General features: G+C 53.7%; 1 protein-coding gene across 1 annotated transcript in view; it reads right to left on the reverse strand.

Moving 5' to 3' along the window:
- LOC138520679 (uncharacterized) overlaps nt 1-27,349 on the reverse strand; it is a 135,302-nt gene that overhangs the window by 29,135 nt on the left and 78,818 nt on the right. Inside the window, exon 8 of the mRNA XM_069632952.1 lies at nt 16,037-16,095. Coding sequence (XP_069489053.1) covers nt 16,037-16,095 — 59 coding nt within the window. The remainder of the gene's footprint in view (nt 1-16,036; nt 16,096-27,349) is intronic.

A 27,349-nucleotide genomic window follows, 5' to 3' on the forward strand; every position in this document is an offset into this window, starting at 1 on the left:
GGGTGATGTCAGTGAGTGTGGGGCACATGAGGCTGTAGCACTGGGGAGAGTGCAGGGTGGTGCCAGTGAGTGTGAGGCCCATGAGCTGTAGTGCAGGAGAGAGTACAGGGTGGTGTCAGTGAGTGTGGGGCTCATGAGGCTGCAGCACAGAGGAAAGTGCAGGGTGGTGTCAGTGAGTGTGGGGCTCATGAGGCTGCAGCACAGGGGAGAGTACAGGGTGGTGTCAGTGAGTGTGGGGCTCATGAGGCTGCAGCACAGGGGAGAGTACAGGGTGGTGTCAGTGAGTGTGGGACCCATACGGCTGTAGCGCCGGGGAGAGTGCAGGGTGGTGTCAGTGCGTGTGGGACCCATAAGGCTGTAGCACAGAGGAGAGTGCAGGTTGGTGTCAGTGAGTGTGGGGCCCATAAGGCTGTAGCACATGGGAGAGTGCAGGGTGGTGTCAGTGAGTGTGGGACCCATAAGGCTGTAGCACAGAGGAGAGTGCAGGGTGGTGTCAGTGAGTGTGTGACTCATGAGACAGTAGCACTGGGGAGAGTGCAGGATGGTGTCAGTGAGTGTGGGTCTCATGAGGCTGTAGCACAGGGGAGAGTGCAGGGTGGTGTCAGTGAGTGTGGGGCACATGAGGCTGTAGCACTGGGGAGAGTTCAGGGTGGTGTCAGTGAGTGTGGGGCTCATGAAGCTGTAGCACAGGGGAGAGTGCCAGGTGGTGTCAGTGAGTGTAGGGCCCGTGAGGCTGTAGCACAGGGGAGAGTGCAGGGTGGTGTCAGTGAGTGTGGGGGTCATGAGGCTGTAGTTCAGGGGAGAGTGCAGGGTGGTGTCAGTGAGTGTGGGACCCATGAGGCTGTAGCACAGGGGGGAGTGCAGGGTAGTGTCAGTGAGTGTGGGACTCGTGAGGCTGTAGTACAGGGGAGAGTGTAGGGTGGTGTCAGTGAGCATGGGACCCATGAGGCTGTAGCACAGGGGAGAGTGCAGGGTGTTGTCAGTGAGTGTGGGGATCATGAGGCTGTAGCACAGGGGAGCGCGCAGGGTGGTGTCAGTGAGTGTGCGACCCGTGAGGCTGTAGCACCGGGGAGAGTGCGTGGTGGTGTCAGTGAGTGTGGGACCGATAAGGCTGTAGCACAGGGCAGAGTGCAGGGTGGTATCAGCGAGTGTGGGGCCCATAAAGATGTAGCACTTGGGAGAGTGCAGGCTGGTGTCAGTGAGTGTGGGACACATACGGCTGTAGCACTGGGGAGAGTGCAGGGTGGAGTCTGTGAATGTGGAACCCATGAGGCTGTAGCACAAGGGAGAGTGCAGGGTGTTGTCAGTGAGTGTGGGACCCATGAGGCTGTAGCACAGGGGGAGTGCAGGGTGGTGTCAGTGAGTGTGGGGCTCATGAGGCTGTAGCACAGGGGAGAGTGCATGGTGGTGTCAGCGAGCGTGGGACCCATAGGGCTGTAGCACAGGGGAGAGTGCAGGGTGGTGTCAGTGAGTGTGGGACTCATGAGGCTGCAGCACAAGGGACAGTGCAGGGTGGTGTCAGTGAGTGTGGGACCCATGAGGCTGTAGCACAGGGGAGAGTGCAGGGTGGTGTCAGCGAGTGTGGGACCCATAAGGCTGTAGCACTGGGGAGAGTGCAGGGTGGTGTCAGCGAGTGTGGGACCCATAAGGCTGTAGCACTGGGGAGAGTGCAGGGTGGAGTCAGTGAGTGTGGGACCCATGAGGCTGTAGCACAGGGGAGAGTGCAGGGTGGAGTCAGTGAGTGTGGGACCCATGAGGCTGTAGCACAGCGGGGAGTGCAGGGTGGTGTCAGCGAGTGTGGGGCTCATGAGGCTGTAGCACAAGGGAGAGTGCAGGGTGGTATCAGTGAGCGTGGGACCCATGAGGCTGTAGCACAGGGGAGAGTGCAGGGTGGTGTCAGGGAGTGTGGGGCTCATGGGGCTGTAGCACAGGGGAGCGTGCAGGGTGGTGTCAGTGAGTGTGGGACTCATGAGGCTGCAGCATAAGGGAGAGTGCAGGGTGGTGTCAGTGAGTGTGGGACCCGTGAGGCTGTAGCACAGTGGAGAGTGCAGGGTGGTGTAAGTGAGGGTGGGACCCATGAGGCTGTAGCACAGGGGAGAGTGCAGGGTGGTGTCCGCGAGTGTGGGACCCATAAGGCTGTAGCACTGGGGAGAGTGTAGGGTGGAGTCAGTGAGTGTGGGACCCATGAGGCTGTAGCACAGGGGAGAGTGCAGGGTGGTGTCAGTGAGTGTGGGACCCATAAGGCTGTAGCACAGGGGAGAGTGCAGGGTGGTGTCTCTGCGTGTGGGACCCATAAGGCTGTAGCACAGGGGAGAGTGCAGGGTGATGTCAGTGAGTGTGGGGCACATGAGGCTGTGGCACTGGGGAGAGTGCAGGGTGGTGCCAGTGAGTGTGAGGCCCATGAGCTGTAGTGCAGGAGAGAGTACAGGGTGGTGTCAGTGAGTGTGGGGCTCATGAGGCTGCAGCACAGGGGAGAGTGCAGGCTGGTGTCAGTGAGTGTGGGGCTCATGAGGCTGCAGCACAGAGGAGAGTGCAGGGTGGTGTCAGTGAGTGTGGGGCTCATGAGGCTGCAGCACAGGGGAGAGTACAGGGTGGTGTCAGTGAGTGTGGGGCTCATGAGGCTGCAGCACAGGGGAGAGTACAGGGTGGTGCCAGTGAGTGTGGGACCCATACGGCTGTAGCGCCGGGGAGAGTGCAGGGTGGTGTCAGTGCGTGTGGGACCCATAAGGCTATAGCATAGGGGAGAGTGCAAGGTGGTGTCATGGGCTGTAGCACCAGGGAGAGTGCAGGGTGATGTCAGAGAGAGTGCGACCCATGAGGCTGTAGCGCAGGGGAGAATGCAGGGTGGTGTCAGTGAGTGTGGGGCTCATGCGGTGGTAGTACAGGGGAGAGTGCGGGGTGGTGTCAGTGAGTGTGGGGCCCATAAGGCTGCAGCACAGGGGAGAGTACAGGGTGGTGTCAGTGAGTGTGGGGCTCATGAGGCTGTAGTACCGGGGAGAGTGCAGGGTGGTGTCAGTGAATGTGGGTCTCATGAGGCTGTAGCACAGGGGAGAGTGCAGGGTGGTGTCAGTGAGTGTGGGGCTCATAAGGCTGTAGCACATGGGAGAGTGCAGGGTGGTGTCAGTGAGTGTGGGACCCATACGGCTGTAGCACAGGGGAGAGTGCGGGGTGATGTCAGTGAGGGTGGAACCCATGAGGCTGCAGCACAGGAGTGAGTGCAGGGTGATGTCAGCGAGTTTGGGACCCATGAGGCTGTAGCACAGGGGAGAGTGCAGGGTGGTGTCAGTGAGTGTGGGTCTCATGAGGCTGTAGCACAGGGGAGAGTGCAGGGTGGTGTCAGTGAGTGTGGGGCTCATGAGGCTATAGCACAGGGGAGAGTGCAGGGTGATGTCAGAGAGGGTGGGACCCACGAGGCTGTAGCACAGGGGAGAGGGAAGGGTGATGTCAGCGAGGGTGGGACCCACGAGGCTGTAGCACAGGGGAGAGGGAAGGGTGATGTCAGTGAGTGTGGGACCCATAAGGCTGTAGCACAGGGGAGAGTGCAGGGTGGTGTCTCTGCGTGTGGGACCCATAAGGCTGTAGCACAGGGGAGAGTGCAGGGTGATGTCAGTGAGTGTGGGGCACATGAGGCTGTAGCACTGGGGAGAGTGCAGGGTGGTGCCAGTGAGTGTGAGGCCCATGAGCTGTAGTGCAGGAGAGAGTACAGGGTGGTGTCAGTGAGTGTGGGGCTCATGAGGCTGCAGCACAGGGGAGAGTGCAGGCTGGTGTCAGTGAGTGTGGGGCTCATGAGGCTGCAGCACAGAGGAGAGTGCAGGGTGGTGTCAGTGAGTGTGGGGCTCATGAGGCTGCAGCACAGGGGAGAGTACAGGGTGGTGTCAGTGAGTGTGGGGCTCATGAGGCTGCAGCACAGGGGAGAGTACAGGGTGGTGCCAGTGAGTGTGGGACCCATACGGCTGTAGCGCCGGGGAGAGTGCAGGGTGGTGTCAGTGCGTGTGGGACCCATAAGGCTATAGCATAGGGGAGAGTGCAAGGTGGTGTCATGGGCTGTAGCACCAGGGAGAGTGCAGGGTGATGTCAGAGAGAGTGCGACCCATGAGGCTGTAGCGCAGGGGAGAATGCAGGGTGGTGTCAGTGAGTGTGGGGCTCATGCGGTGGTAGTACAGGGGAGAGTGCGGGGTGGTGTCAGTGAGTGTGGGGCCCATAAGGCTGCAGCACAGGGGAGAGTACAGGGTGGTGTCAGTGAGTGTGGGGCTCATGAGGCTGTAGTACCGGGGAGAGTGCAGGGTGGTGTCAGTGAATGTGGGTCTCATGAGGCTGTAGCACAGGGGAGAGTGCAGGGTGGTGTCAGTGAGTGTGGGGCTCATAAGGCTGTAGCACATGGGAGAGTGCAGGGTGGTGTCAGTGAGTGTGGGACCCATACGGCTGTAGCACAGGGGAGAGTGCGGGGTGATGTCAGTGAGGGTGGAACCCATGAGGCTGCAGCACAGGAGTGAGTGCAGGGTGATGTCAGCGAGTTTGGGACCCATGAGGCTGTAGCACAGGGGAGAGTGCAGGGTGGTGTCAGTGAGTGTGGGTCTCATGAGGCTGTAGCACAGGGGAGAGTGCAGGGTGGTGTCAGTGAGTGTGGGGCTCATGAGGCTATAGCACAGGGGAGAGTGCAGGGTGATGTCAGAGAGGGTGGGACCCACGAGGCTGTAGCACAGGGGAGAGGGAAGGGTGATGTCAGCGAGGGTGGGACCCATGAGGCTGTAGCACAGGGGAGAGAGCAGGGAGGTGTCAGTGAGTGTGGGGCTCGTGAGGCTGTAGCACAGGGGAGAGTGCAGGGTGAAGTCAGAGAGGGTGGGACCCATGAGGCTGTAGCACAGGGGAGAGTGCAGGGTGATGTCAGAGAGGGTGGGACCCATGAGGCTGTATCACAGGGGAGAGTGCAGGTTGGTGTCAGTGAGTGTGGGGCCCCTAAGGCTGTAGCACATGGGAGAGTGCAGGGTGCTGTCAGTGAGTGTGGGGCACATGAGGCTGTAGCACAGGGGAGAGTGCGGGGTGAGGTCAGTGAGGGTGGAACCCATGAGGCTGTAGCACAGGGGAGAGTGCAGGGTGGTGTCAGTGAGTGTGGGGATCATGAGGCTGTAGCACAGGGGAGGGTGCAGGGTGGTGTTAGTGAGTGTGGGACTCATGAGGCTGCAGCACAAGGGAGAGTGCAGGATGGTGTCAGTGAGTTTGGGTCCCGTGAAGCAGTAGCACAGGGGATAGTGCAGGGTGGTGTAAGCGAGGGTGGGACCCATGAGGCTGTAGCACAGGGGAGAGTGTAGGGTGGTGTCAGCGAGTGTGGGACCCATGAGGCTGTAGCACTGGGGAGAGTGCAGGGTGGAGTCAGCGAGTGTGGGACCCATGAGGCTGTAGCACAGGGGAGAGTGCAGGGTGGTGTCAGTGAGTGTGGGACCCATGAGGCTGTAGCACAGGGGGGAGTGCAGGGTGGTGTCAGCGAGTGTGGGGCTCATGAGGCTGTAGCACAGGGGAGAGTGCAGGGTGGTGTTAGTGAGCGTGGGACCCATGAGGCTGTAGCACAGGGGAGAGTGCAGGGTGGTGTCAGTGTGTGTGGGGATCATGAGGCTGTAGCACAGGGGAGCGTGCAGGGTGGTGTCAGTGAGTGTGGGACCCGTGAGGCTGTAGCACAGGGGAGAGTGCAGGGTGGTGTAAGCGAGGGTGGGACCCATGAGGCTGTAGCACAGGGGAGAGTGCAGGGTGGTGTCAGTGAGTGTGGGGCTCATGAGGCTGTAGCACAGGGGAGAGTGCAGGGTGATGTCAGAGAGGGTGGGACCCATGAGGCTGTAGCACAAGGGAGAGTGCAGGGTGGTATCAGTGAGCGTGGGACCCATGAGGCTGTAGCACAGGGGAGAGTGCAGGGTGGTGTCAGCGAGTGTGGGGCTCATGAGGCTGTAGCACAGGGGAGCGTGCAGGGTGGTGTCAGCGAGTGTGGGACTCATGAGGCTGCAGCACAAGGGAGAGTGCAGGGTGGTGTCAGTGAGTGTGGGACCCGTGAGGCTGTAGCACAGGGGAGAGTGCAGGGTGGTGTAAGTGAGGGTGGGACCCATGAGGCTGTAGCACAGGGGAGAGTGCAGGGTGGTGTCAGCGAGTGTGGCACCCATAAGGCTGTAGCACTGGGGAGAGTGCAGGGTGGAGTCAGTGAGATTGGGACCCATGAGGCTGTAACACTGGGGAGAGTGCAGGGTGGTGTCAGTGAGTGTGGGACCCATAAGGCTGTAGCACAGGGGAGAGTGCAGGGTGGTGTCTCTGCGTGTGGGACCCATAAGGCTGTAGCACAGGGGAGAGTGCAGGGTGATGTCAGTGAGTGTGGGGCACATGAGGCTGTAGCACTGGGGAGAGTGCAGGGTGGTGCCAGTGAGTGTGAGGCCCATGAGCTGTAGTGCAGGAGAGAGTACAGGGTGGTGTCAGTGAGTGTGGGGCTCATGAGGCTGCAGCACAGAGGAAAGTGCAGGGTGGTGTCAGTGAGTGTGGGGCTCATGAGGCTGCAGCACAGGGGAGAGTACAGGGTGGTGTCAGTGAGTGTGGGGCTCATGAGGCTGCAGCACAGGGGAGAGTACAGGGTGGTGTCAGTGAGTGTGGGACCCATACGGCTGTAGCGCCGGGGAGAGTGCAGGGTGGTGTCAGTGCGTGTGGGACCCATAAGGCTGTAGCATAGGGGAGAGTGCAAGGTGGTGTCATGGGCTGTAGCACCAGGGAGAGTGCAGGGTGATGTCAGTGAGTGTGCGACCCATGAGGCTGTAGCGCAGGGGAGAATGCAGGGTGGTGTCAGTGAGTGTGGGGCTCATGCGGTGGTAGTACAGGGGAGAGTGCGGGGTGGTGTCAGTGAGTGTGGGGCCTATGAGGCTGCAGCGCAGGGGAGAGTACAGGGTGGTGTCAGTGAGTGTGGGGCTCATGAGGCTGTAGTACCGGGGAGAGTGCAGGGTGGTGTCAGTGAATGTGGGGCTCATAAGGCTGTAGCACATGGGAGAGTGCAGGGTGGTGTCAGTGAGTGTGGGACCCATACGGCTGTAGCACAGGGGAGAGTGCGGGTGATGTCAGTGAGGGTGGAACCCATGAGGCTGCAGCACAGGAGTGAGTGCAGGGTGATGTCAGCGAGTGTGGGACCCATGAGGCTGTAGCACAGGGGAGAGTGCAGGGTGGTGTCAGTGAGTGTGGGTCTCATGAGGCTGTAGCACAGGGGAGAGTGCAGGGTGGTGTCAGTGAGTGTGGGGCTCATGAGGCTGTAGCACAGGGGAGAGTGCAGGGTGATGTCAGAGAGGGTGGGACCCACGAGGCTGTAGCAGAGGGGAGAGGGTAGGGTGATGCCAGCGAGGGTGGGATCCATGAGGCTGTAGCACAGGGGAGAGACCAGGGTGGTGTCAGTGAGTGTGGGGCTCGTGAGGCTGTAGCACAGGGGAGAGTGCAGGGTGATGTCAGAGAGGGTGGGACCCATGAGGCTGTAGCACAGGGGAGAGTGCAGGGTGATGTCAGAGAGGGTGGGACCCATGAGGCTGTATCACAGGGGAGAGTGCAGGTTGGTGTCAGTGAGTGTGGGGCCCCTAAGGCTGTAGCACATGGGAGAGTGCAGGGTGCTGTCAGTGAGTGTGGGGCACATGAGGCTGTAGCACAGGGGAGAGTGCGGGGTGATGTCAGTGAGGGTGGAACCCATGAGGCTGTAGCACATGGGAGAGTGCAGGGTGGTGTCAGTGAGTGTGGGACCCATACGGCTGTAGCACAGGGGAGAGTGCGGGTGATGTCAGTGAGGGTGGAACCCATGAGGCTGCAGCACAGGAGTGAGTGCAGGGTGATGTCAGCGAGTGTGGGACCCATGAGGCTGTAGCACAGGGGAGAGTGCAGGGTGGTGTCAGTGAGTGTGGGTCTCATGAGGCTGTAGCACAGGGGAGAGTGAAGGGTGGTGTCAGTGAGTGTGGGGCTCATGAGGCTGTAGCACAGGGGAGAGTGCAGGGTGATGCCAGCGAGGGTGGGACCCATGAGGCTGTAGCACAGGGGAGAGAGCAGGGTGGTGTCAGTGAGTGTGGGGCTCGTGAGTCTGTAGCACAGGGGATAGTGCAGGGTGATGTCAGAGAGGGTGGGACCCATGAGGCTGTATCACAGGGGAGAGTGCAGGTTGGTGTCAGTGAGTGTGGGGCCCCTAAGGCTGTAGCACATGGGAGAGGTCAGGGTGCTGTCAGTGAGTGTGGGGCACATGAGGCTGTAGCACAGGGGAGAGTGCGGGGTGATGTCAGTGAGGGTGGAACCCATGAGGCTGTAGCACAGGGGAGAGTGCAGGGTGGTGTCAGTGAGTGTGGGGATCATGAGGCTGTAGCACAGGGGAGCGTGCAGTGTGGTGTCAGTGAGTGTGGGACTCATGAGGCTGCAGCACAAGGGAGAATGCAGGGTGGTGTCAGTGAGTGTGGGACCCGTGAGGCTGTAGCACAGGGGATAGTGCAGGGTGGTGTAAGCGAGGGTGGGACCCATGAGGCTGTAGCACAGGGGAGAGTGCAGGGTTGTGTCAGCGAGTGTGGGGCTCATGAGGCTGTAGCACATGGGAGAGTGCAGGGTGGTGTCAGTGAGCGTGGGACCCATGAGGCTGTAGCACAGGGGAGAGTGCAGGGTGATGTCAGTGTGTGTGGGGATCATGAGGCTGTAGCACAGGGGAGCGTGCAGGGTGGTGTCAGTGAGTGTGGGACCCGTGAGGCTGTAGCACAGGGGAGAGTGCAGGGTGGTGTAAGCGAGGGTGGGACCCATGAGGCTGTAGCAGAGGGGAGAGTGCAGGGTGGTGTCAGTGAGTGTGGGGCTCATGAGGCTGTAGCAGAGGGGAGAGTGCAGGGTGATGTCAGAGAGGGTGGGAGCCATGAGGCTGTAGCACAGGGGAGAGGGAAGGGTGATGTCAGCGAGGGTGGGACCCATGAGGCTGTAGCACAGGGGAGAGTGCAGGTTGGTGTCAGAGAGGGTGGGACCCATGAGGCTGTAGCACAGGGGAGAGTGCAGGGTGATGTCAGAGAGGGTGGGACCCATGATCTGTAGCACAGGGGAGAGTGCAGGGTGATGTCAGAGAGGGTGGGACCCATGAGTCTGTAGCACAGGGGAGAGTGCAGGTTGGTGTCAGTGAGTGTGGGGCCCCTAAGGCTGTAGCACATGGGAGAGTGCAGGGTGGTGTCAGTGAGTGTGGGGCACATGAGGCTGCAGCACAGGGGAGAGTGCGAGGTGATGTCATTGAGGGTGGAACCCATGAGGCTGTAGCACAGGGGAGAGTGCAGGGTGGTGTAAGCGAGGGTGGGACCCATGAGGCTGTAGCACAGGGGAGAGTGCAGGGTGGTGTCAGCGAGTGTGGGACCCATGAGGCTGTAGCACTGGTGAGAGTGCAGGGTGGAGTCAGTGAGTGTGGGACCCATGAGGCTGTAGCACAGGGGAGAGTGCAGGGTGGTGTCAGTGAGTGTGGGACCCATGAGGCTGTAGCACAGGGGGGAGTGCAGGGTGGTGTCAGCGAGTGTGGGGCTCATGAGGCTGTAGCACAGGGGAGAGTGCAGGGTGGTGTCAGTGAGCGTGGGACCCATGAGGCTGTAGCACAGGGGAGAGTGCAGGGTGGTGTCAGTGAGTGTGGGACTCATACGTCTGCAGCACAAGGGAGAGTGCAGGGGGTGTCAGTGAGTGTGGGGAGAGTGCAGGGTGGTGTAAGCGAGGGTGGGACCCATGAGGCTGTAGCACAGGGGAGAGTGCAGGGTGGAGTCAGCGAGTGTGGGACCCATAAGGCTGTAGCACTGGGGAGAGTGCAGGGTGGAGTCAGTGAGTGTGGGACCCAAGAGGCTGTAGCACAGGGGAGAGTGCAGGGTGGTGTCAGTGAGTGTGGGACCCATGAGGCTGTAGCACAGGGGGGAGTGCAGGGTGGTGTCAGCGAGTGTGGGGCTCATGAGGCTGTAGCACAGGGGAGAGTGCAGGGTGGTGTCAGTGAGCGTGGGACCCATGAGGCTGTAGCACAGGGGAGAGTGCACGGTGGTGTCAGCGAGTGTGGGACCCATAAGGCTGTAGCACTGGGGAGAGTGCAGGGTGGAGTCAGTGAGTGTGGGACCCATGAGGCTGTAACACTGGGGAGAGTGCAGGGTGGTGTCAGTGAGTGTGGGACCCATACGGCTGTAGCACAGGGGAGAGTGTAGGGTGATGTCAGTGAGTGTGAGGCCCATGAGGCTGTTGTGCAGGGGAGAGTACAGGGTGGTGTCAGTGAGTGTGGGGCTCATGAGGCTGCAGCACAGGGGAGAGTATAGGGTGGTGTCAGTGAGTGTGGGGCTCATGAGGCTGCAGCACAGAGGAGAGTGCAAGGTGGTGTCATGGGCTGTAGCACCAGGGAGAGTGCAGGGTGATGTCAGTGAGTGTGGGACCCATGAGGCTGTAGCACAGGGGAGAATGCAGGGTGGTGTCAGTGAGTGTGGGGCTTCTGCGGTGGTAGTACAGGGGAGAGTGCGGGGTGGTGTCAGTGAGTGTGGGGCCCATGAGGCTGTAGCATAGGGGAGAGTGCAAGGTGGTGTCATGGGCTGTAGCACCAGGGAGAGTGCAGGGTGATGTCAGTGAGTGTGCGACCCATGAGGCTGTAGCACAGGGGAGAATGCAGTTTGGTGTCAGTGAGTGTGGGGCTTCTGCGGTGGTAGTACAGGGGAGAGTGCGGGGTGGTGTCAGTGAGTGTGGGGCCCATGAGGCTGCAGCACAGGATAGAGTGCAGGGTGATGTCAGCGAGGGTGGGACCCATGAGGCTGTAGTCCCGGGGAGAGTGCAGGGTGGTGTCAGTGAATGTGGGTCTCATGCGGCTGTAGCACAGGGGAGAGTGCAGGGTGGTGTCAGTGAGTGTGGGGCCCATAAAGCTGTAGCACATGGGAGAGTGCAGGGTGGTGTCAGTGAGGGTGGAACCCATGAGGCTGCAGCACAGGAGTGAGTGCAGGGTGATGTCAGCGAGGGTGGGACCCATGAGGCTGTAGCACAGGGGAGAGTGCAGGGTGGTGTCAGTGAGTGTGGGTCTCATGAGGCTGTAGCACAGGGGAGAGTGCAGGTTGGTGTCAGTGAGTGTGGGGCTCATGAGGCTGTAGCACAGGGGAGAGTGCAGGGTGATGTCAGAGAGGGTGGGACCCATGAGGCTGTAGCACAGGGGAAAGTGCAGGTTGGTGTCTGTGAGTGTGGGGCCCATAAGGCTGTAGCACATGGGATAGTGCAGGGTGGTGTCAGTGAGTGTGGGGCTCATGAGGCTGTAGCACAGGGGAGAGTGCAGGGTGATGTCAGAGAGGGTGGGACCCATGAGGCTGTAGCACAGGGGAGAGTGCAGGTTGATGTCAGAGAGGGTGGGACCCATGAGGCTGTAGCACAGGGGAGAGGGAAGGGTGATGTCAGCGAGGGTGGGACCCATGAGGCTGTAGCACAGAGGAGAGTGCAGGTTGGTGTCAGAGTGTTGTACCCATGAGGCTGTAGCACAGGGGAGAGTGCAGGGTGATGTCAGAGAGGGTGGGACCCATGAGGCTGTAGCACAGGGGAGAGGGAAGGGTGATGTCAGCGAGGGTGGGACCCATGAGGCTGTAGCACAGGGGAGAGTTCAGGGTGGTGTCAGTGAGTGTGGGGCTCGTGAGGCTGTAGCACAGGGGAGAGTGCAGGGTGATGTCAGCGAGGGTGGGACCCATGAGGCTGTCGTACCGGGGAGAGTGCAGGGTGATGTCAGTGAGTGTGGGTCTCATGAGGCTGTAGCACAGGGGAGAGTGCAGGTTGGTGTCAGTGAGTGTGGGGCTCATGAGGCTGTAGCACAGGGGAGAGTGCAGGGTGATGTCAGAGAGGGTGGGACCCATGAGGCTGTAGCACAGGGGAGAGGGAAGGGTGATGTCAGCGAGGGTGGGACCCATGAGGCTGTAGCACAGGCAGGGGTGGACTGGGAACTAAAAGAGGCCCTGGAAATAATTACTGGGGACCAAAAGAGGCCCTGGAAATGAAGCTCAAAGTGGCCCCATGTTAGACATTTTCAGCAAGCCCAATGCTTTTCCTATGAGAAAATTTGGAAATACCACACACAAGAGGCCCAGGGTGCAGAGGCCCACCGGGAAATCTCCAGAGTTCCCAATAGGCCAGTCCACCCCTGAGCACGGGGGAGAGTGCAGGTTGGTGTCAGTGAGTGTGGGGCCCATAAGGCTGTAGCACATGGGAGAGTGCAGGGTGGTGTCAGTGAGTGTGGGGCTCATGAGGCTGTAGCACAGGGGAGAGTGCAGGGTGATGTCAGAGAGGGTGGGACCCATGAGGCTGTAGCACAGGGGAGAGTGCAGGGTGATGTCAGAGAGGGTGGGACCCATGAGGCTGTAGCACAGGGGAGAGGGAAGGGTGATGTCAGCGAGAGTGGGACCCATGGGGCTGTAGCACAGGGGAGAGTGCAGGTTGGTGTCAGAGAGGGTGGGACCCATGAGGCTGTAGCACAGGGGAGAGTGCAGGGTGATGTCAGAGAGGGTGGGACCCATGAGGCTGTAGCACAGGGGAGAGGGAAGGGTGATGTCAGTGAGGGTGTGACCTGTGAGGCTGTAGCACAGTGGAGAGTGCAGGGTGGTGTCAGTGAGTGTGGGGCTCGTGAGGCTGTAGCACAGGGGAGAGTGCAGGGTGATGTCAGAGAGGGTGGGACCCATGGGGCTGTAGCACAGTGGAGAGTGCAGGGTGATGTCAGAGAGGGTGGGACCCATGCGGCTGTAGCACAGGGGAGAGTGCAGGTTGGTGTCAGTGAGTGTGGGACCCGTGAGGCTGTAGCACAGGGGAGAGTGCAGGGTGGTGTAAGCGAGGGTGGGACCCATGAGGCTGTAGCACAGGGGAGAGTGCAGGGTGGTGTCAGTGAGTGTGGGGCTCATGAGGCTGTAGCACAGGGGAGAGTGCAGGGTGATGTCAGAGAGGGTGGGACCCATGAGGCTGTAGCACAGGGGAGAGGGAAGGGTGATGTCAGCGAGGGTGGGACACATGAGGCTGTAGCACAGGGGAGAGTGCAGGTTGGTGTCAGAGAGGGTGGGACCCATGAGACTGTAGCACAGGGGAGAGTGCAGGGTGATGTCAGAGAGGGTGGGACCCATGAGGCTGTAGCACAGGGGAGAGTGCAGGTTGGTGTCAGTGAGTGTGGGGCCCCTAAGGCTGTAGCACATGGGAGAGTGCAGGGTGGTGTCAGTGAGTGTGGGGCACATGAGGCTGTAGCACAGGGGAGAGTGCGGGTGATGTCAGTGAGGGTGGAACCCATGAGGCTGTAGCACAGGGGAGAGTGCAGGGTGGTGTAAGCGAGGGTGTGACCCATGAGGCTGTAGCACAGGGGAGAGTGCAGGGTGGTGTCAGTGAGTGTGGGACCCATGAGGCTGTAGCACAGGGGGGAGTGCAGGGTGGTGTCAGCGAGTGTGGGGCTCATGAGGCTGTAGCACAGGGGAGAGTGCAGGGTGGTGTCAGTGAGTGTGGGACTCATAAGTCTGCAGCACAAGGGAGAGTGCAGGGGGGAGTCAGTGAGTGTGGGGAGAGTGCAGGGTGGTGTAAGCGAGGGTGGGACCCATGAGGCTGTAGCACAGGGGAGAGTGCAGGGTGGTGTCAGCGAGTGTGGGACCCATAAGGCTGTAGCACTGGGGAGAGTGCAGGGTGGAGTCAGTGAGTGTGGGACCCAAGAGGCTGTAGCACAGGGGAGAGTGCAGGGTGGTGTCAGTGAGTGTGGGACCCATGAGGCTGTAGCACAGGGGGGAGTGCAGGGTGGTGTCAGCGAGTGTGGGGCTCATGAGGCTGTAGCACAGGGGAGAGTGCAGGGTGGTGTCAGTGAGCGTGGGACCCATGAGGCTGTAGCACAGGGGAGAGTGCACGGTGGTGTCAGCGAGTGTGGGACCCATAAGGCTGTAGCACTGGGGAGAGTGCAGGGTGGAGTCAGTGAGTGTGGGACCCATGAGGCTGTAACACTGGGGAGAGTGCAGGGTGGTGTCAGTGAGTGTGGGACCCATAAGGCTGTAGCACAGGGGAGAGTGCAGGGTGATGTCAGTGAGTGTGAGGCCCATGAGGCTGTTGTGCAGGGGAGAGTACAGGGTGGTGTCAGTGAGTGTGGGGCTCATGAGGCTGCAGTACAGGGGAGAGTACAGGGTGGTGTCATTGAGTGTGGGGCTCATGAGACTGCAGCACAGAGGAGAGTGCAAGGTGGTGTCATGGGCTGTAGCACCAGGGAGAGTGCAGGGTGATGTCAGTGAGTGTGGGACCTATGAGGCTGTAGCACAGGGGAGAATGCAGGGTGGTGTCAGTGAGTGTGGGGCTTCTGCGGTGGTAGTACAGGGGAGAGTGCGGGGTGGTGTCAGTGAGTGTGGGGCCCATGAGGCTGTAGCATAGGGGAGAGTGCAAGGTGGTGTCATGGGCTGTAGCACCAGGGAGAGTGCAGGGTGATGTCAGTGAGTGTGCGACCCATGAGGCTGTAGCACAGGGGAGAATGCAGGGTGGTGTCAGTGAGTGTGGGGCTTCTGCGGTGGTAGTACAGGGGAGAGTGTGGGGTGGTGTCAGTGAGTGTGGGGCCCATGAGGCTGCAGCACAGGAGAGAGTGCAGGGTGATGTCAGCGAGGGTGGGACCCATGAGGCTGTAGTACCGGGGAGAGTGCAGGGTGGTGTCAGTGAATGTGGGTCTCATGCTGCTGTAGCACAGGGGAGAGTGCAGGGTGGTGTCAGTGAGTGTGGGGCCCATAAAGCTGTAGCACATGGGAGAGTGCCGGGTGGTGTCAGTGAGGGTGGAACCCATGAGGCTGCAGCACAGGAGTGAGTGCAGGGTGATGTCAGAGAGGGTGGGACCCATGAGGCTGTAGCACAGGGGAGAGTGCAGGGTGGTGTCAGTGAGTGTGGGGCCCATAAGGCTGTAGCACATGGGAGAGTGCTGGGTGGTGTCAGTGAGTGTGGGGCTCATGAGGCTGTAGCACAGGGGAGAGTGCAGGGTGATGTCAGAGAGGGTGGGACCCATGAGGCTGTAGCACAGGGGAGAGTGCAGGTTGGTGTCAGTGAGGGTGGAACCCATGAGGCTGTAGCACAGGGGAGAGTGCAGGTTTGTGTCAGTGAGTGTGGGGCCCATAAGGCTGTAGCACATGGGAGAGTGCAGGGTGGTGTCAGTGAGTGTGGGGCTCATGAGGCTGTAGCACAGGGGAGAGTGCAGGGTGATGTCAGAGAGGGTGGGACCCATGAGGCTGTAGCACAGGGGAGAGTGCAGGTTGGTGTCAGTGAGGGTGGAACCCATGAGGCTGTAGCACAGGGGAGAGTGCAGGTTGGTGTCAGTGAGTGTGGGGCCCATAGGGCTGTAGCACATGGGAGAGTGCAGGGTGGTGTCAGTGAGTGTGGGGCTCATGAGGCTGTAGCACAGGGGAGAGTGCAGGGTGATGTCAGAGAGGGTGGGACCCATGAGGCTGTAGCACAGGGGAGAAGGAAGGGTGATGTCAGCGAGGGTGGGACCCATGAGGCTGTAGCACAGGGGAGAGTGCAGGTTGGTGTCAGTTAGGGTGGGACCCATGAGGCTGTAGCACAGGGGAGAGTGCAGGTTGGTGTCAGTGAGTGTGGGGCTAGTGAGGCTGTAGCACAGGGGAGAGTGCAGGGTGATGTCAGAGAGGGTGGGACCCATGAGGCTGTAGCACATGGGAGAGTGCTGGGTGATGTCAGTGAGATTAGGGTCCATGAGGCTGTAGTGAGATCCATGGGGCTACAGTACCGTGAGACCCCTGCGGCTGTAGTACTGGGGAGATCTTAGCTTTCTGTCAGTTAGTATAGGGTCTAACAGGGCCTAGGGCTGGGAGAGCTCAGGTTGGTATCAGTGAGTGTGGGGTCCATGAGCCTGAAGTGCTGGGAGAGTCCAGTGGTTATCAGTGAATGTGTGGGGCTCGTAATATTATAATACTGGGAGAGTCCAGCTGGTTGCCAGTGCATGTGCTGAGGCCATGAGGCTGCAGTACTTGGTGAGTCCACGAGGGGGCGCCCACAGGACTGGAGCAGTGGGGCGCTGTGCACCAATCAGTGACGAGGGTATTCTTACGATGTTTAATGGCAATCTTTGGCCCGATAACCTCCACTCCTGGGGCGCGCCAATTCACCCTGAAAGAAATCAAGAGGACATGTTAATGCGAAGTACAACACCAAATAAACGGGTCCTTTGGGGGAACAGGTGACCCCTTGGGGTACAGGCATGCTTTATAAGTGTATCCGTTAATGAGGCAATGGACTGCTAGTATTATGTTGTTCCAAATGTGGGAGCGGTAAGAGTAAACATTAATTTGCTTATAGGGTCGTGACTATTTATAAGCAAGCATTGGCCAAGCCAACAGTTTGAGTTTTTGTGCTGGCACGGGGTAGCTATTTGCTAGGCACTGCCATAATGGCACTACTTAGCCACAAGGTGTTAGCAGCTGGAACACGGTGTGATCACCTGGCCATATGATAGCACTACCTGGCAAATGCCTATTTAATGCCTGTGCACGAGCTAACACTGCTGGCTTTGTCAATGCTTGTTTGGAAAATAATCAAACAACACCCACCAGCAATGTGACCCTCCTCACAAGACATCTCGACCACACCAGTACTCCAATGAGTATTTTCAACTTGTAGGTGATGCTTAAGCGCCACCTAACAGCCCAAACTAAAAATCTACTGTGAAATTAAAAACATTCCATCGTGATTAATACACTAACTCTTAGCAGTGGCATTCCCAATATTTGTAGATTTTAAGTTTTTAGAGGTAGTAACCTAAACTTTTAACCTGCAAGCCTTGCTGGGTTTAGGAGTAGGGTCTTCTGTGATGTTACAGGATGAGTGGGCCTTCTCGAAGGAAAGGAGTTCAATTTGACCCTTTCTTTCTTGGGGAAATAAAGGCATTGCTCCGATATTAGCATCAACTATTAAGAGTAGCTGTGCCCAATGGCTCACAGAGATGCCTCTCCTTCACAGAGCCGAGGGGGTCTTCCTCGTGAAAAGCCGTAAGCCGATCACATAGCGCCGAGATGGCGTCATATCCCCCCAGTGCCATGGGGATAATGACGACACAGCATGTGGCATGAGATAACCCTGCATCACATGTGCTGGAGTGCGCCCCTTACTTAAATGTACTGTGCTTACACAGAGCTGACCGCCATGTCACGGGGGTGGCCTAGGCACCAGGCGGTAGACGCTGCGTTAAACAATCTGTCTGGTCTTTAGCGAGATGTCTCTGTTCGTTGTAAATCTCCCTCTATCGCAGCGATGCAGTGCTAGTCGTAGTTTTTGGTATTTGGAAAATATGCAGAACATGCAAAATGTTTGACACTGCAACAGCAACAAAAAAAAGAAATTCCAAAATGCAAACTACTTTAACTATTTTAAAGCTGCATGGTGCGTGTCACTTAAAAAAAACAAGTTTGTGCAAATTACTTTAGCCATTTTAAAGATATCTTTCCTATTGAAAGATGGCCGCTAGTTTTGCCCTGTTTCCAGAGAGTTACCTTAGAGACAGATATCCAAGATGGCTGCCTCCATGGAAGACCTCAGAAACTCAAAGAATTCTGACATAGACAGGAATGGGTGGGATTAACCATAGGGATTAGCATACCTACGGGCAGGGAATGAGAGGGATTCAATAACCTAACAACGCTGTATCCCTCCTCAAATATCATCTCCATTGGAAAAGCATAACGGACCCAAATTCAAAGCCCCTATATCAAGTTCTCATGTTAAAGCTCTTATTTTACTGACAATATTTTCAGCTTTAAAGGTAGCGCTTTCAGCACCACTTCATAGCCCAAACTAAAAATGGAGGTCTTGTAATGTGCATGTGTCTCTTGAAACACACGCTACCACCAACGTGCCCAGTGTGTAAGCACTTCCGTTTACTGATTTCATCTACCTTGTTAGAACTTGATTCTACTTTTAAGTATGAGCTGCTTTACTTGACCTGTGGGCCAATTTCTCTGGCTTAAAGGATAGTTCCGGGACTTTTTTTTTATTGTCCCTACGGTTCGGCCATGTGTTTTTAAGCATAAATCGGTAGATCGTAGAAAACTTTCCTATGGACCTTACCCGACTTTTCGTCCATTAACGCACTCGAAATCAGCCGCCATTTTCTGATAATCCTATCATTTCCCCCCATCGCCCTGGCTCACCTGCTTTTGCGGCACTAAATCAAATCCCCCGCCCCTGAAACAGACTTTATCAAAACATTCATATTCCCCGCCTCTATCCGTGACGTGACTGTGCTGCGTAGGCAAACGCGCCCAGGCGTCTTCTACGCGACTACACACAGAACCCGGAAACCAACACAGATTAGCTCACAACACAGCGCGCCACAATTCGGAATATGAAACTGTACTTTTAAATCAAACCGCAATATTGTAAATTTGGTAAAGTACATTTATTTGACATCAAATGTTTAGAGAATATTCAGCGATTTGCATTTTTATTTGCTCACGTTCCAAAAAGTTTGTTTTGAGGCACGCGATGTTCCTTAGCTGTACACAGGGTCTTAGATCATCTCACAATACAGCGCCACAATTCGGAATATGAAACTGTGGTTTAAAAGCAAACGGCAAGATTGTCCATTTAGCAAAGTACATTTATTGGACATCAAATGTTTAGAGAATATTCTGCGATTTGCATTTTTCTTTGCTCTCGATCCAAAATAGTTCGTCTTGAGGCAAGCGATGTTCGTGTGCAGTACACAGGGTGTTGGTTTCCGATAAAATAAGCTCTTCGGTCGCACTGATAATCGCATGGCTGTTCCAACAACGAGGCACTAGGCCACCACAACGGTCTGTATGTTGCATCTAGCCGTTAGTACCGCGTAAGGGCATACTTGTACTTGGCGATCGTCCCATAAAATGGTCAGGGTGCTAACGTTGTTCACGCGGAGAAGCAACTGGCGGTTATAAAAGCCATCCGCCAGTGTCTGGTACTCGTGACACATACAATAATGAAGGATGTACCTGTTTTAAAAACATAAAAAATGAAATTAGTCTCACCATCAGATCTTTATTAAAATTATTCATTTTATATATTAGGTCAGGAAATTATTTCATAGCTAGGACAGTGCAACTGGGTATTATACGTCAAGGGGGGGCTGTAGGATACTGAGACAGTCCCCCAGTGCAGGGGTTGACAGGGAGGCAGTGCAGGTGGAGAGTGGAAGGGCCCAGGACCGAGGTCGCAGACAGTGGACCAGTTGTAGCAGGGGAGAGGGAGAGAGAAAGCAGAAGCAAAGAGGAAGGTTTTGAGGTGCTTCCATAAAAGGAGATGGTTCTCCTCAAGATAGTGCGCGGTACAAAACAATATGCCACATAGAACGAACAAGTACAACTTAACCTGTCTTTAAAGCTACTGTATAGTAATTAAATTGCAGTATAAACTCATCTAAAGAGTTACTTACATTATATTTGCATTTTCCATTGTGTCTGTGCGTAGGGCAGCCCCGAAATACCACTCCTTCTATGCCGACGTTATTTCTTCTAATGAACGAACATTAAATGGCTTTCGTTTCTGAAATTATATTCATTATCGTTTCTTACGTTATTGCCCCACACCCCCAAAAAGAAGTCTTTCGGGATGGTCCCGGCCTGTCAAGGTCAAATAACAATAGAACCTTATACTGAGTCGTGGGCCATTCCGGCACCCGAGAAAAAAATCAAAGCAGCTGACCTTCACTTTGAACGAGCACACATTCCTAGTTAGCTACATTCAGTGTAAGGCCATCTCACAGGACTCACAGAGCAATCACTTTTATTTACACAATACATAGCTACACATATTCAATGGGCCTTCGACATGAGGAGACTCGAGAGAACAGACAATCAAATTACAATCATTTAAACCGTGATGTGTATTTCTCAATGAGCTCTTCTTTAGGTGGACATGGAACAGAGGCAATGTTGGGTGGCAATGCAGTTGTCCCCTGCACAGGTTCGTTCACAACTCCATGTATGTGCCTATCTAGGACATCAACAATAAGTCTCTCAATAAAGTCATATTGCATATCCTCAAACACTGGTTTGATAACCCATTGTTTACTTCTTTTTGTGAAGGCCTTATTGTAGCGAAGCGTCCCTAAAGTTCCGGTCGTCCTACTTTGTTGACGGCCAACATTATGGTTATGTGCCAAGACCGCTAGAAGAGTCCGATTTATCATGCCCTCCATGCCAAAATGCAATCGTTTTGGCCTGTACTTTAGGCACATATTATGGAACACCTCCAAATCTCCTGTGTGGCAGAATTCCGTGAGTCCCCTCAAATCTCTTGTTATAGTTTTATCAAATACAATCTTTTCAATGGCTTTGTGAGTGGGTGATGAAGGAATCAACCACTTCTTCTTCCGTGCCTCCTCTGTGGACAAATGGCCATGTTCACAATTGTGGAAAAGTTGGTTTGTGGTCCAGCAGTGAACATTGCTACAGTGTAGCATTACTGACCGCCATTTTTCCAGTAGAATTTCCAACGACCCTCCACATGTTTTTGAGCTCCACCAAAGATGGTTGCTGATTGACTTGGACCACTGTGAAATACCTTGCATATCTTTTTTTTTACCTGCAGCCGACATTTTTTTATTGATTGTTTTTGCAAGATGCCAAACGTCAAATTGGTGATTTATATTTTTGTACTCTTCTCTCATTGTCTTGGCAATTGAAACGTGTCTGTCCGTGGCTATCAGGTCGATCACCATTCCCCGCGATTGTAGTTCTTGCAATGATGCTACAAAGCCAACTTTCTCCATGGCCACTGAGGATGTACTTTGTGACACCTGCACGACCACCGAACTCACAATTTTCTTACTTTCCATGTCCTGAAAGTGGTAGGTGCAGTACTTGGCTGAAAATCCTGGGCTGTCGCACTGTCCATCACCGGCTAGCCTGAACCGTTTGCCCGCGAATGTACTATCAATAGACATTTTTTCCATTCTCCAAGCTTCGCTAATGGCTGGAAATAGATAATCGGTTTGGTATTTGTAGAACTGAGTTTTCGCAATGAAATGGATTCCCACAAACTGAAAGAAAGACTCTAACTTTTTAAAACTTGAACCACTAAAAAGTGCAGCCGCTGCACAAAGTAGATTGCCTGCTGGCAGGTGCCCCAGCATGGGTTGTGCAGACCATGAGAAAGGATGATATTTTGTACAGGTGGCATGTATTTTAAGGTTAGTGCCTCGAATTGCACGAGTCACATTAATCAATGGCTCCCCACATACTTCCCCACCAACCGAATGCCCACATTTCATCCGAATAATAATATCAATCAAACAACTATCGAATACAATGAATTTGGCCTCTTTCCTTATACTGTCACTCTGCATCCCAGCTGGTTCGGCCTGTAACGTTGAGGACATGTCACTCACATGAAAGGTAGAATCTCTGATATCGTCTTCCGCTATGTTCAGTGATATTGATGGTGTTTCATTGTCGTCCACTTCATTCTCTTCCATTGCAACATCTGTTCCTTCTCCGGCGATGGGTGAATAAAACAATTTCTTCAACTTTCTCGCGGTCTTAGTTTTTGCGGGTGTGGATTCTGTGAATTGATCTCCGACTGCATCCGAACTACCAGGAGGACATTCACTATCAATGGCTGGATGTGGTATAGCTCCGTTGTCAATCACTTCATATTCTTCCCATTGGCACGATGCATCTCCAGTCTCAAGTCCCTGCCAAAAGGTTTGACAAGCAACATCTCTCGTTCGCTTCACTGTCTGTGTAGATCTAGTTCGTACACCCACTCGCAACTAGAGGACAGATTGGAAAAGGGATGTTCAGTTTAAACACAACTTACAGTATTGAACTATTAACAGTGAAAAACAACATAATATAGTGACCAGGACACTAACCTTCTGTTGCTTTCTTTTCTTTGAAACTTTCTTGCCTCGAACTTCAACATCGGGACGATGTTGCTCCGACTCGTGTGTGCATGTCTCCACTTCCTCTTGCGCTGCAACGACTATATTTTCATGATAAGCACATCCATCACGCACTGACGCTCCATCGACTCCCTGAAACATAGAACTTTCATTAGTATGTATAATAATATTGAAAACACAAAATGTACTTGGGGACCAATACCGACGTACATCTCAATAGCAAAACACGAATGAACGCTTTGTGTAGAACATTCAAACGACAATTATTCACGCATTGTTGATCTAGTTAGATGGAACTGTCAAGATCCATACCTCGGGCTCCTCATAGACTTCCATTGATGATATTATTGAAGATGATGCTTCAGTAACTCCCTGAAACACCGTAATTGCATTAGTATGGTTTTCTATTTTGTTAAAAAGAACATACACTTTGTGCAGGCGTCAACGGCTCATCTAAATAGACCTGCACAAATGATCAGTTGTCTAAAATAAATAATGGATATCTAAATATGATTCGATTTGCTCGATCGTTGGAAGTGTCACCACCCAGATATCTGCATCAACTACTAGGGGTGATGTTCTTGTAGAAGAAGCTCCGTCATCTCCCTGAAACATAGTACTTGCGTTAATAAAGAAGGAAGTATAGCGGATGTAATCACGTCATATGATTTCGCTTGATCGAACTGTCAGTATCCATACCTCGAAATGCATAAGAACATCAAGGGACGATGTAACTGCGGTGCACACTTCTGCAAGCTGTTGCGCCGACCCGTAACTGCATGCTCCCCCTTCTTCTTGGACTAATGCTCCATCGACTCCCTGAAACATAGGACTTTCATTAGTAATGAACACAATATTGAAAAAAGAAGACACATAGGAGGGCGACGACAGAAGGACATATCAATGGCTAAAAACGAAAGAAACATTGTGTGTAACAATCACGCTACAAGAATGCGAGATCTGATGATCTCCATCGATGGAACTGTCCGGAAACGTACCTCGAGCATCTGAGTGACATCAACGGTTGTCGTCAATACGTTGGACTCCTCAGCATCTCCCTGAAAGACAGTACTTGCATTATTTTGGATAACAATAATTATAACTGAAAACAAAGACTAGAGGACGAGTACAAGGGTGTACCATTAGGTAAAATAATCACACGATATATTAAAACTATTGATTTACATGCCTAAAACAAGTCAGTGGCAGAATAGCTAAGTAAGATTACCCGATAGGCGCTTGAAGTGGCTGATGACTGCAATAACGACACGGATGGAGAATCTTCCGCCTTCATATTGAGTGGATACATAAATGGGGAAATTATTGTTAGCTAATGCTACACACTACCGCAAGGCCGAGAGATAAATACGTAAACTTGACTCACCAGTGGAGGGATGTGGACGAATAGAGTGGGAATAGCGGTTGAGAGCAATTTTCGCCTCGCTCGCGGTGTGTTCTTCTTTATTAGCAATGATGTGGAGTACATGTCTGAGCTAAAGTGCCTGCTGCAGATGCGGTATCGATCACCCCTCTTGTCCGCAAAGACTTCTAGGACTCTACTTTCAAGCTCAGACGGTGGATATCCGCAATATCGGACCCATTCTCTTATCTGATCTATTGTCTTAGGGAAAACATGCATTATAGTACCTTCAGATTTATCATGGGTCTTCGAAGGGCAACCGCCAATGGAACAGGCAGGCATTGTGGAAAGTTCTGAAAAGTAAAGATCAACAATTCTCTATGAATACCAATGTGTCAAAAAATTAAATGACACATAAAAGGTTCAATGCAAGGTTCGTTTTGGTTCTTGGAACTATACACGTTATTCACATGCGGATAAGTATTTGAATAACTTTAAAAAAATAGAAAGATAATTTGACTAAACTCAGAACATGTGACTAGTTCCTTGCATGTACTGTCTTGAACGAAAAGAATTTGGACGCAAAATGATTATGGTACATGGCCTTACCTTGACGAACAAACAGTTAGATGCAGGGATCAGAGTAGTTTCTTGTCGTAGAACAGGGAGCAGTTCACAGGTTGCAAACTGACGAGTTTCCTCGAAGTGGTCACGGAAGTTCACAGAGACGAAGAGCAGATAACCAGCACCTTCACGGGTTGACTAGCAAAGCGCAAAGAAGTTCTCATTAGAATATGAAGTGGGTTATAAAGAATTCGAAACAGGGGTGTGTTTGTGAATGAATGACGTGTATATGTCGTGGCATTATGCGGTTTGCAGGGGGCCGTCCAGCGTGAGGGGGGATGCTTGGCAGGAGACACGGGGTATGGAAGTAGACATGGGAACAACAACCCATGCTCTATAGACCACTTTGAAGTGTACATGGTCTTTGGCACCTCTTGGCCTTTATCGCTCCCTGACAGCTCCACTTGCCAGCACAAGTACCCCGGTGCGAACTGCCTTTGATAGGGCGGGGGGGGTGGATTGGGGCGGTGGTCGTGCAGACAAGACACAGGAAGACTTGTGAATGGAGACACACTTATGTGGATTGCAGGGGGCTGTCCAGCGTGAGGGGGGATGCTTGGCAGGAGACACGGGGTCTGGAGGTAGACATGGGAACAACAACCCATGCTCTATAGACCACTTTGAAGTGTACATGGTCTTTGGCACCTCTTGGCCTTTATCGCTCCCTGACAGCTCCACTTGCCAGCACAAGTACCCCGGTGCAAACTGCCTTTGATAGGGCGGGGGGGGTGGATTGGGGCGGTGGTCGTGCAAACAAGACTCGTTTGCCGCAGGGCCTCACCAAGGAGAGGCCATCTAACTGCATGTAAGAGGCAGGCTGCAGGATCTAGTACATGGAAGGCAGGGGGGTGAGTTTATAAATACCTCACCCTCCCAGGAGAATATATGGGTGCAGTTCACCCTGGAGACCCTGGATGCCTAGGCAGTTAGTCAGCAGCAGGCTGGCCTGTGGTGGCAAGGCGGCACGGGCCAGAGGGGTTCATCTCTGTACCCGGTGCCCAAAAGGATGATTTATTATGATCAACCATATGGATTATTTACCTATAACCATGTTTTGTATCAATAAAATCCAACGGCCTTCCTTTTATTGCCAATGCTTGAACAAAGTGGTGTGGTAAGTATTTTTGGGGGAGGAGGCAAGGCCGGGAGGCTTGATGCCAACCCGCAAAATAACATATGTATGTCTGCTGCATATGGGTTCAATGGTTATGTGGATTGAAGGTGGGCGGCCAGCGTGAGGGAGGATGCTGGCCGGAGACATGTGGTGTGACAAGACAAGGCACAGGAAGACTATTCAATGGAGACACACTAGATTCATTTAAAAAATCAAAACAACCATTGTTAAAATATATGTTGGGTTTTATTTTAGATCTTAATTTCAATTGAACATAAATAATAAACATTACACATTGTAAAGTTCCGGTTGCAGCACAACCAGGGAAAATCCGCGGTATTGTCCACTGTCGCTGGGGAAATGTTGTCTAATGGCAAGTACCGCACAGGCAGGTATTACTCACCGAACGCGGTGTCCGAGCCTCCCGTGAAGCCACCAAGTGAAGCAACGATAGGCCACCAGCCTGTACCACCTGTGAAAATGAAAGATGCAAACTGTATTAAAATGACAAAACTTTCTTATCACTGTCGATTCAGGTAAAAAATGTCATTCTGCTTTGAAAAAAATTCTATTTAGAAAATGCACAATATGGAACCAATTTACATGCATTCGAATGATATGTAGATGTAATTTTATATGTGGGAGACGACCATGAAATAGTAGTGGCATCACTGACATCACAACCAGAGTATACTTACTCGTTACTCGGATTACGTGGACGAACAGTGCCGCGAAGTTCGTGCATAAGCACCATCATCATCCTCAACACGGTCCGTGAGAGGCAGGCTTCCCTGAACTCTGGCAGCTCGGTGATGCATTGCGGACTTGGCTCGCCTTCCGAAATGTAGGCCAAGCACCCGGAATTTTCACGGCAGCAGCAGTTCTCCTCCTCAGTTGGCATTAGCTCGCACCGATTGCACGTGCACCAGGTGGAGACGCCGTCCATGCGACATGGTCCAGGCTCTTCATCCGTTGACTGGTCCTCCCAACTGCCGTCCGAATCCCCATCGTTTTCGCGTGCTTGCCTTTCCAGTAGTTCTTCCTCGGTGTACTCAGGCTCGTACATATACGGCATTATTGTAGCCATTGTGTGGTAAAGAAAGTAAAATAATTTACAGAGATGGTACAGGTGTTCACAAGGCCTAGAAGCGGCGAAGGTATCTGACCAGAGCACAGAAACGAGTCACAGAATACTCAAAGTAACACAGAGAGAGTAATGGAATCGAAAATCTGCTGCTGTGTGTTGTGAAACCGTGTGTTTATACTTATAGAGGAAAGAGGCGTCCTGCCATTTCCATGGCGACACTTCATTAGCTGAGGCGCAGCGATTGTTGACACGAAACGTGCTTTGGCGTTGGGAAATGGGGGGTACGCGTCTGCTGATGTCAGGCTCAGGGGCGGGGGATTTGATTTAGTGCCGCAAAAGCAGGTGAGCCAGGGCGATGGGGGGAAATGATAGGATTATTAGAAAATGGCGGCTGATTTCGAGTGCGTTAATGGACGAAAAGTCGGGTAAGGTCCATAGGAAAGTTTTCTACGATCTACCGATTTATGCTTAAAAACACATGGCCGAACCGTAGGGACAATAAAAAAAAAGTCCCAGAACTATCCTTTAACTAAAGGGTTTCCTGTGACTTGTTGCTCAAATTCCATCCATTACAATCATGGCAAAATAGGGTATTTTATTCTTCTAGATTTCAACCCGAGTTTCTCTTCTCCAACGGCCTGAAGGGGATTTATGCGACAATTTGCGATGGCCGAAAATGCCGACTTTTGTTTTTAAACCCCTTTACACCACATATATATGCGGGGGGGAGACCCCTGCATCCCCCCACCCATATTAATACTATATTCTGTACCCCTCACATATATATGTGGTGTAAGGGGGGTCCAATAAAGAAACAAAAGTCGTCAATTTCGGCCATTGTAATTGTGAGGGAGACATTTTGGTACGATTCCCCTGAATGCATATGCCACTCCAGCCCGGTTTCAATCCGAGCGGTAGATATTTAGCAGCTGACCTGCTCAGGTGTTTTTCCAACTTTCTGGCCAGCTTCTGAATTGCACCCTGATTCGTCTTGGGCGTCGGCCAACACATGTTGAACAGAGGGCATGTTGGCATCCTGCAGGTGCCACTTGCCTTGGTCCCCGGCTTCCAGACAGCGGATGAAGGTATGAGGCAACCGGTACCAACTGCAGTCCAGGGCTGGCACAAGTCCCATCCCATCACATTCATTTCTCCAAAGTTTTAAAGGGCTGTTCTGTGGTCAGTCCTATTGAATATCCTCAAGGTAGAAATCTCTTTGTAAAATGACCTTGAAGCCTCACATACTGCACATATACAGTAGCATGCTGTATTTCCCAGCACTCAGCTCTGCTATAGAGCATC

The sequence above is a fragment of the Ambystoma mexicanum genome, chromosome 13 (assembly GCF_040938575.1).
Source record: "Ambystoma mexicanum isolate Mex_15411 chromosome 13, UKY_AmexF1_1, whole genome shotgun sequence".
In the NCBI taxonomy this organism is placed as follows: domain Eukaryota; kingdom Metazoa; phylum Chordata; class Amphibia; order Caudata; family Ambystomatidae; genus Ambystoma; species Ambystoma mexicanum.